The sequence below is a fragment of the Antennarius striatus genome, chromosome 16, assembly GCF_040054535.1.
Source record: "Antennarius striatus isolate MH-2024 chromosome 16, ASM4005453v1, whole genome shotgun sequence".
Classification (NCBI taxonomy): domain Eukaryota; kingdom Metazoa; phylum Chordata; class Actinopteri; order Lophiiformes; family Antennariidae; genus Antennarius; species Antennarius striatus.
Window position 1 is genome coordinate 10340100 of NC_090791.1, and position 9845 is coordinate 10349944.

Genomic DNA, 9845 nt, shown 5'->3' on the forward strand with positions numbered 1-9845 from the left:
GGTGAGGAGCTTAGTCACCAGGGAGGAGCTCGGAGTGGAACCGCTGCTCCTCCGCCTCGAATGTAGCCAGCTGAGGTGGCTCTGTTCCGGATCTCCCCGGAGGAGCTGGAAGAGGTGTCTGGGGAGAGAGAAGTATGGGCATCCCTCCTGAGACTGTTGCCCCCGTGACCTGGCCCCGGAAAAGCAGTTGAAGATGGATGGATGGACTCTGTCTGCCATGAAGGAAAAAGAAGACTGCTGGCCTTGTGATGTATACTTTATTGTAATCAAAAGTAGAACTTTGTATTTGTCTGTGATTCATAAATTGTCTTACAGAAAATGAAACCCTGTGAGGAGACCACAAGGATTGACAATCGATTCAGATGCATTTATAGGAAGACGAGATGAGTCCATTAGACATAATTTCAGTAAGAGTATTACAGTTTCTTGCTTTGCACAAGATATGTTATCGACACTGAATGTTTTAAATAATGTATTATTATGTAGTGCATTCAGCCAGAGAGATCAGACCAAATAATGCATACTTATTTACAACAATGGCCTGAAAAATGTACAAATAGTTCATCCCACTTATAGCATGCAGGAATAACTCAGCTCTCCTCATGGCACCACTGGAACCACACTTTATTTTTTAGAGCAAGATTACTGTGATTATTTTCAACTCACGTTAGCAAAACATAAATGCAAATGAAATAAAAATAGCTGAAATGGCAGTCAGGTGTAAAAGTTATTCCTCATGGAGCTCCCAGTTTGAGAAATGTAGAGGTGAAAAAGGATGACTCTCATGAGGCGAAAGAGTAAATGTGGCACGCAGCAGTGACGCAGTGACCTAATATCTTCATTACTTGTCTTGTTACAATATTCATAGCCCGCTGTTGAGAATAACTCAATCAGACAGACACAGAAAACACAGAAAAACAACAAACTGTCTATTTAAGGGTCATTTAAATACAGGTAATTTTAAGTATCGCGTATAGCTGTGTTACCATGCATGTGACACCATGAGAAGTTCAGACGTAAATTAGGATCCAATATGTCTTCTTTCAAACCTAGTGTGTGGTGTTTTCTTAGAAAAAATATATGGTTTGATTTGTTTGAAATTATTTTACCCATTGTGACAATCTTCAAACTCATCTCTTAAAAAACGCATTTTACTTTTTAAAACAGTTGATATAAAACATTTCCCTGATATATATTATGAATTTAAAATTATGTTATTACAAATTTTGTTATATTATTAAAGCTTGTTTATGTGTCGTAATATATCATCATAATTGCTGCACATATAACAAACATGCTTCAGGACCATACAAAGGCTTCAAAGTGTTTCATATCTCGATAAAAGGGTTTTCAGATATTCCGCCATATTTTGTGCTATATGCCTCGAGTGCAGATATGTAGCTGATCACTCCCCTCTGTCTCCACAGGGTCTCACTTCAGATCACTTTAATTAGACTACTTGATTGCCTGTGGCGACCCTTTGAAAGTGTGTCAAGGCTTACATAATCATTATGCATGAGATTATAGTTGACTTCTGTTATAATAACACAAATAGTCTACTGTCATTTTAATTTATTTGCCTTTAAAGCACATTTTATATCAGAGAGGAATTGACAAAATTTTCAATTATCCATTTGCAAAACTCCATGAGAAATTGTGTTGTCATAGTTGCATTGTCAGTGTTTGATTTCATTGTGGTCACCCTACCATTTCTTTATGGTCATCCTGTCACCCTGTTCTTGTTCAAAAATAGGGCTATTTCTTCAGAAATCCCCCTATTCTTCACCGTCCTCACCATGTGGAAACTAGCGGTGAATGCTTCACCTGAGAGTGTAGGTGAATATTCACATGTTTTTTCCCTACTTGTTTTGGTTTAGTTTACACATCAGCTGAAGGGATGTACCCTATTTTTCTTGTTTAAGAGCCATTGTTCAAATGAATCATCTTAAAACATTAGTTGGATATGCTTTATCTCCAGTTAACTTATGAAACTAACAGACAAAATAACTGGAAAACATAACTAACAAGTCTGCAGGTGTCATTTAGCATCAAAAGATGCTGGTTGTCTAATCAAAATAATAATCATGCTGTTGTTTGCCCCGGCCTGAAATCAAAGACCCATTGTTGAAAAAAAAATCACATTTAACCATGACTGTAAACCACTTATACGTGCTGCAGGAAAACCATATTGTCAAAACCACATCTGCCAAATTCTGATTATAGTTTCAAATTTATAGGAGCTTTGCAAAATAAAATGCTAAATTATCCAAAATTCCATTCACAGTCTGATGCTACATTTTAATTGCATGTTAACCACCTCTAAAATAAAGCCAGGTAATTATAAACCAAACCAGGATTCAGTGAGACAATGTCATTAAAAGACAGACATTCAAAACCTTAATTGTTGAAAACATGATAGAAATATGGCATATAGTTGTTTCATGTATTTAACTGATGAATATTAGAATCTCCTCATGTATATTTCTGTGATTTGTGATAAATATGTTTCCATTGCACATTTATCTTTACACATTTACCAATTTAAAGCCAAGGGTAAAGCTTTTTTTTGCCATATCTTGGCCAGTTTGGGCTTGGCAAAGAACTTTTTTTGATGTTTGATGTGCAAATTAAAACTGTTCATTAAAACAAGCGAATGTAAAGTGCATATTATATCTGAAAAACTGGTGGGAAAGAAACTAAACTACACACTGAACAACAGATTGGGTCAAGTACTTTCCACTGGCTGAAATATTAAGACAAAAAGTAATACAACAAAAAATACTGTATATTTAAGAACCGTTAACAGCTCCTACATTCTCGCAATATTCATACAAAACTATGTTCTTGTCATTCATGTTATGAGAGCAACATCTGCAAATGGAAACACATTTGTTTTATTTGCATTTCATAAAGCTCCAAAACCATCTCACGGAAACAAAAAGTTATTTCAAGGTAACATTTGACAAGTTGCATCCTTGCCTGTATGGTACAAAGGAGAAACGTTTCTGAAACTGCTGTAAAAATGTCTTATCATCATGTCAGTAGAATAACAGTCCTAGGGTTCTTCACCTGACACTTCCATCGCACAGCATCAAGAAACAAATAAAAAACAATAAATAAGCAAAATCCAAAGGTTACATCACTGATTCTCTATGGGAAGACATTTGATCACGTCCAGAGGTGACTTGCTCATTTACGAGATTTGATGAATACTTCCTGTCCTTCTGATCAAAATCCTCCTCCCCTTCATCCTTACCAATGAAGGCCAGTTCATTCTCATAGCAGAAAGAGTTGGTGCCTGATGTTGTAAATTTCCTTTCCTCCATGTCCTTGGCACTGCATCTGGGGGTGGATGGTACTTCAAATGTTTTATGAAAGTAGGAATAATCTATCCTGTACTGGTTCTTCTCCTCAAAGATGACGGGTTCAAAGCGGTGACCCCACAGTATCTCTGAGGGCAGGTAAGAGCTACGTGCTTGTGTTGTCATGGCTGTGGCCTCCACCAGCCCTTCAAGTATAATCACTATCTCAAAGTCTGATGCTTCCAGATCTTGCTTGCTGATGCCAAACAATGGACTTTCTTCATCAATTTCATGTATGACTGTGAGAGGTGCTACCAGAAACAGACGGTCTGTGCCTTTGTCATAGCCCACATTCATGTCTATCTGATCCAGCGGGATATATTCACCTTCCTCTGTGTAGCGGGGCTTGACTAGCTGGGCTCTCACATGAGCTTCCACAATGTGGCTCTTTCTTAGATTGGCAACTCTGAACATTAGACACAGTTTCCCATCGCGCAAAGCGATGACCGCATTGTGGCTAAACAGAAGAGTTTCTGCTCGCTTTTTGGGCCTTGCCATCTTGGCCATGATGGCACCAATCATGAAAGCATCGATAATACAGCCCATGATGGACTGAAAGACTACCATGAAGACAGCAGCCGGGCATTCCTCCGTCACACAGCGAGCTCCATAGCCGATGGTTGTTTGGGTTTCAATAGAGAATAGGAAAGCTGCCACGAAGGTGTTGACTTGCAAGACACATGGAACAAAACTGTCTTCACCTCCGTGATGATCCATGTCGCCATGTAGGAGGCCAATCACCCAGAATGCTAGGCCAAATGTTAGCCAGGACACCACAAACACCAGACTGAAAAGCAAGAACATGTACCGCCAGCGGATGTCCACACAGGTTGTGAAAATATCAGATATGTACCGCTGAGACTTCTCATCCATGTTTGAGAAATGGACGTTGCATTGCCCAGCCTTGCTGACAAACCGGCTCCGGTATTTGCGTCTTGTGTGTATTTTGCCATTTCCGAAGTTGCCCACAGCAGGCATGGTATTCAGTTTAAGGCCTTCGTCTTCACAGGACACAAAGCTGTGTTGGTGGGTCCTTCCCACACTCATGCCTCAGTGGGACAGAACCAAGGTGCTTCACACTAACAGCCTGGTTCTTACTAAACCTTCCAGGCTACTGGGTGGCTCACGGGTCTCTCCAAACCAGACTGGAACTGAAAGGTGAGACACAAAAGTTCTTTCCTGTTGAGGAAGAACAGATAAAATATTACATTATCTTTCCACAGTGCCTTTATAGTAACCATAGAAAAACAGGGTATATTTATTTCTGCCTGTGCGATAACAATGTGGACTAAAAGGATATGATCTATGTACCAATGACAGATACATCTTTCCAGCAGCGGCTATAAATACTTTTTATTACTACCATTAAGGACTATTCTGAAGAGTAACCCCACGCCGGCTCAATAGTTAGAGCATCTAACAAATCATGTTGTATTTCCCCCTGTTGATGCAGTAACAACAGTCAGCAGCTGTGTTTGTTACAGCTATATGAATATCGTTAATTTATCGTGATGTTTTATATGTTTTGAAACAGTTTATATGTTAGTTATATCATATTGAACAATATGGGACAAATATAGATGTTTTACAGCAAATTTCAATTGCTGTCTTCATTAAAAACAAAATTTCCTGTTCATGCTCTCTATCTCCAGCTCTGATGGAAATGCACTGGTATATGCAATACATGTTTCTCTGATCAACAAGGTACAGAAATAGCCAGCTAATCCAATGCCCTGCCATTTTACATGACGTATCTTCTGTTTCTTCCAGCTGGCAAAGCTATTAGAGTTATGGAGCACTGTGATGAGGCTGTGTGATTCCCCCGTGAAGCTGAACTGGAAAATAATATAGACAGAAAAAGACAGGAGAGAAAACAGATATCATAGAGGAGATACCGACTGGTCCAAGCTACCACCTTCAGCACTCGCAGCTATTTCATTGTTAACGATACAAAAAAGTATTTAGGTTGTATATATTTGTAAATGATGAGCTGTAAAGACCCTCCAAGTATGAAAAATACTGTTTTGTATAAAATTATCAACATATATATTACATCCTTTTCCCTCCATGAAAAGTATATCAGTCTCATTTTAAGTAAATGGAACATAATTCATAAAAAAATTTAGAAACCCATTTCACTGTAGATCCTCAGTGTGGTAAGACACAGATGTGCCTTAAGCTAAAAAGATGAGAGGTAATGTTTATTTTAAACATAAAAGATGGCGCTAGAAGGAAATACAGGACTCAACAAACACATTATTCAGCCTTTGAGAACCACAAATATCTTTATGAAATTTATGGCAATCTGTTTGGTGTAAGTCTTTACTGTCTGGTGTGTTGGACCAACATACAGATGGAGAAAGCCGTGCTACCAGTAGGCTATGGCTAAAATAATCTAATTTCCTATACAGTATGTGACTTTCAAGTGATATTTTTGCAAACTTTTATGTTTCTCAAATTCTGTAATTTTTTTTACTACTGTTTTATTATCCCATGTTTAATTCAGTGGTTCTACTTGTATTTTACTCTGATGGAGCTGGATTAATTTCAAGATGTCAGAAGGGCTTGAATTATTTACTGATGCTTTTGAAATTAAATGATTTTGATAATTTTGATGATGCAGTAATGTTAGTGTTTTAAGTCATGTGAGAACTCCATTGATTTATTCAGTTTGGATGCTGTTTGGAGGCGCTCAGCTCAAAAAATATGTCTTTTCTTGTTTCTACAACAAAAAACACTGAAACACCAATTAAAGTTTCAAAAAAATTAAAATAAATACTTAATAATGTTGTGAAGCATCTGTGATTTCATTTAATATAAATTTCAAAATGAGATCTGTGTAGGTGTCCCACCCAGGGATTCTCTAGAGGGATGCCTAGACAGACTTTAACACCCTCCCCTATCCCACAGAACAGGTGCTGAACAAACAGCAGATGAAGGAGGAAATGATGTATTGTGTACACTTTCCATACAGACTGATATATTATTGAATTTATGCATGTGTGTTTTACCCGACTGTTGCTGTTTGTCAGTGTCCTACTTGTTAAGAAGCAGGGTGTTGAGAGTCAAAAGGATAATAATGTGTAATAATTTAAGCTCTCACACGCTGCTGTGATCTGTACCGGACTAAAGATTATTTTATTTCACTGCTGACACTTCTCACAATAAAAGCTGGTCTCACTGAAAATGTATTTGAATTACAGACAATCTATTGACTGAGGGCTCTATGAAAGTGTGGCTCCAGCAGTATAGACTATTTATACCATTACTGACTGAAATCACAAGCAGCTTACCTTATTTGTAAAGGTTCCAGTGGATCGATTTCCAAATTTCAGTTTATAACAGGTCTCCAAGACCTTTAGCCAAACTGCTGCATGTTTTTCCAAGGCTTCCTTCAACTCTTCTGTTATGGGTAGAACCACTCCAGCCTCCTGAGGCAGAAAATTAAATGGCCGCAGAGAACCATTATGTCCATGCCTCTTAGCTTTAACGCATCTCTTTCTCCACAAACCAAGGAGAGCATCACAATCAATCCCACTGTCAAGTTTTCCAAAATCGCTGTTTGGTTGATATCCAGTCAATCAGGAGTCGACAAGAAATTAGGAAAATACTTTAGTGAACCTCAAAAGTCATAATTTGGATCCCCAAGATAGTGCGACTTGATCACAGACAAATTAAATGTCTTTAGGACTCACATGGCCTGCAGGGTCCAATCAGAAAACCAGTTGCTCAGTTTATTTTAAAGTCATGGGTAGTCGACACTCTCACACTTTGTAGGTATATCTGCTATCTGATCTTGTTCTGCTGCAGATCCCACTCGGTATCCCACATCCAGAGAACTATTGCTCACTGCTCAGCTCTTCTTGTCCTCCCCCTCCCTCTCATGGTGTCACTGTAGATACTTGGCATTTGGAGACTATGTGCTCTTGTCCTGCCGAGTGTTGCACCAGCGCTTTTCAGTAAAGCTATGAATCAAGAGAACCGACTGGTTGATTCAGGATTTTTGTGCGCTTGAGAGAGCAGGTAAATGCAAATGTTAAAATCAGGGTTTTCTTCTGAAGTATCTTGAAACATTACTGACACATCAGTCAGATAACTGATCCAGATATGAAAAATATCGATTATATGTAGAATTGAAGACATGTTTCAAAATCTATAACTAAGTCTCTCATGTTGTCTTTATTTTCAAACACAAACCACCAGAGTGGGTGGTGTGGTCATTGTTTTTCCTCATTCAGAAAGCAAAGCTGGTCTTTTTAAACACGTTGGACATGTAGGCAGCCTCTTGCTGAACATCACTTGCTGAACAAACACATGCTTGCCTGGATGGAGGAGGAAATCACTGAACTCCCTGTGTATCACAGGGCCGATTAATAGCCATAGCCTTAATTAAGTTGGTGGCTGTGAGGGCGTCCTTTGACACGGAGGTCAGAGACAGATAAAAGCTAACATGCTCACTGTGTAAGTGCTAATATAGAGGCATGTATATTTTTGCCATGTTTATCTACCTCTCTGTTAATACGGCATGATATTTGCTAATTGCTACTGTCCATTAAACAATATCTCACAGAAATAGCTGATGTGAATGTCTTGGTAACATAAAGTGTTTGAAGATATTTGGTCTTAACCAAAATATTAGACACACGGATCTTTGGTTTAATAATGCACTGGTTCAACAGTCTCATTTAGCATCAAGATTTGGTCTCGGAACTGTGAGTGTAACACATTTTGTGTAAGACCCGCCAGGGTACGTCGACATGTTTTCCAGAGTGACTGAAATTACTGGCCTGCTAGTTATGTAAGAGGAAAGGTCATGGGGTCATCCAAAGGCATTAGGGTTCATCCTCTGGACAGCATAGATATGTCATAACAATGTTGTTGAAATACTTTACTCTATTACTGCAGATTAAAGAAAAGTCAAGGAAGGCGTTGGCATACATGAACCTACATCACTTACGAGCTTTATTCTCTTGCTATTGCTTTTAATCAATCATCTCACAATTAAAATCTAATATGTGCAGCACTCAAACTATTGTCTCGTGTTTTTAACAACATGCTCTGAGTTTGTGTCCTTTCTGTGAGTTTCACCAGACAGAGAGAGGATCAGTGGTTCCACTACTGGCCTGACCCACATTCACTAGAGGCCATAAGAGAGCAGGGAGACGGGCTGAAGACACAGTTGTTACTGGAACATAACAGCCTCTGAGGAAGTCAATACATGGTCGTCTGAATATCAGCTTTCTAAGAAGACACAGTTAAAACTTCATTTAGTGAAACTAGTGCATCTTTTAGGGAAGATTCATCTAAGGTATGACAACTGCATGTTTTGTGTTAAATAAAAATATGCTCAAGATTAACTTTAGCGTGCAAGCACTTGTTAGGTATTAACCAAATTCAATTTACATTTTACACCCATATATGGAATGTAATATATTTGTATACCTGAGATGCGCTAACAACATGTCTGGAGCGTCTCCCCACCTCATGCCCATAAGTCCGCTGGGGTAGGATCAAGCAACCCCTGTGAGCCGCAAAACCAGAGGAAGCAGTACGGAAAATGAATGAATGAGGAATGAATACATTTTTGTATATTTAATTGAACGATCAATCATTTTTATAGAGAGATTTTATATGGAACACCTTCCGTGGATGAGTGGATGTGTGTTTTGGTGCTTTACATCTCCATGATGTTATTGGTACTGTACCATTACTATGATATCAGGCCTGTAAATGGGTTATGGTTCAGGCAGGAGATGGCCGACCAGATGGGGATGTGACGTTTGCTATGGGGACAGAGGGAGCCCAAACCTAGAGAGTTATTTAAAGGCCGCCTCACTGCGGAAGGACAAACTAGGCCAGGTCCAACCACACTCAGGACAGAGCTGCTGTGTTTGATCTTATTGTGATTACTTTTCAGAAAATCAGCGCACACTCTCCTCGTTCATTTTAAAAGGTGTATCATGTAGTGATAACCCATGTGTGGTACAGATGATACCAGTCAGATAAGCCACAGGTCACTTAATGCTCCGCCAGACATGAGCGTGACCGAGTCTGAAGGACTCTTAGGATCAACCCATGGCAGGTACTCCAATTATACCCCTGTGTGACCGTCTGCTTTGGCTCATCTCATCTGGCCCCCTGCTGTTCTTGCTGTCTGCAATCACTACTGTAGAGAGAAGTCAACCACACAGTTAAGTGACCCATTTATCCTCTCTTCACTCTCATTTCACATATGAATATTTAAATTATTTGACAACTGGTAAATCAAATGACACAGACATGGGTTAAGTAGGTAACGGTTGTATGTGTGTACTTACATGTAATTATACAGTCAACATAAGTACTGCCCCATAGAAATATATAAAACAGCTCCATATTGACTTCCTGGTTCCGTTAAATATTTAATATTTACTTACTTCTGTTTTTTCTGAAAAATATTGAACCTTGTAATGTTCTTGTTAACAAATTACCACTATCATCTGT

The 9845-nt window shown here is 38.9% G+C and overlaps 1 protein-coding gene across 1 annotated transcript; it reads right to left on the reverse strand.

Moving 5' to 3' along the window:
• Positions 1–246: 246 nt before the first annotated feature.
• kcnj12b (potassium inwardly rectifying channel subfamily J member 12b) lies at positions 247–7026 on the reverse strand. The gene is made up of 2 exons (XM_068337909.1): positions 6656–7026; positions 247–4541 (listed from the first exon to the last, which is right to left on the reverse strand). Exon 2 carries the CDS (start codon positions 4407–4409, stop codon positions 3135–3137), a length of 1275 nt encoding a protein of 424 aa, XP_068194010.1. The 5' UTR covers positions 4410–4541; positions 6656–7026; the 3' UTR covers positions 247–3134.
• Between the last annotated feature and the right edge of the window lie 2819 nt (positions 7027–9845).

Excerpts from the sequence above, each read along its gene's own strand:
- kcnj12b (XM_068337909.1), bottom strand. The coding sequence starts at position 4,409 with ATGAGTGTGGGAAGGACCCACCAACACAGCTTTGTGTCCTGTGAAGAC.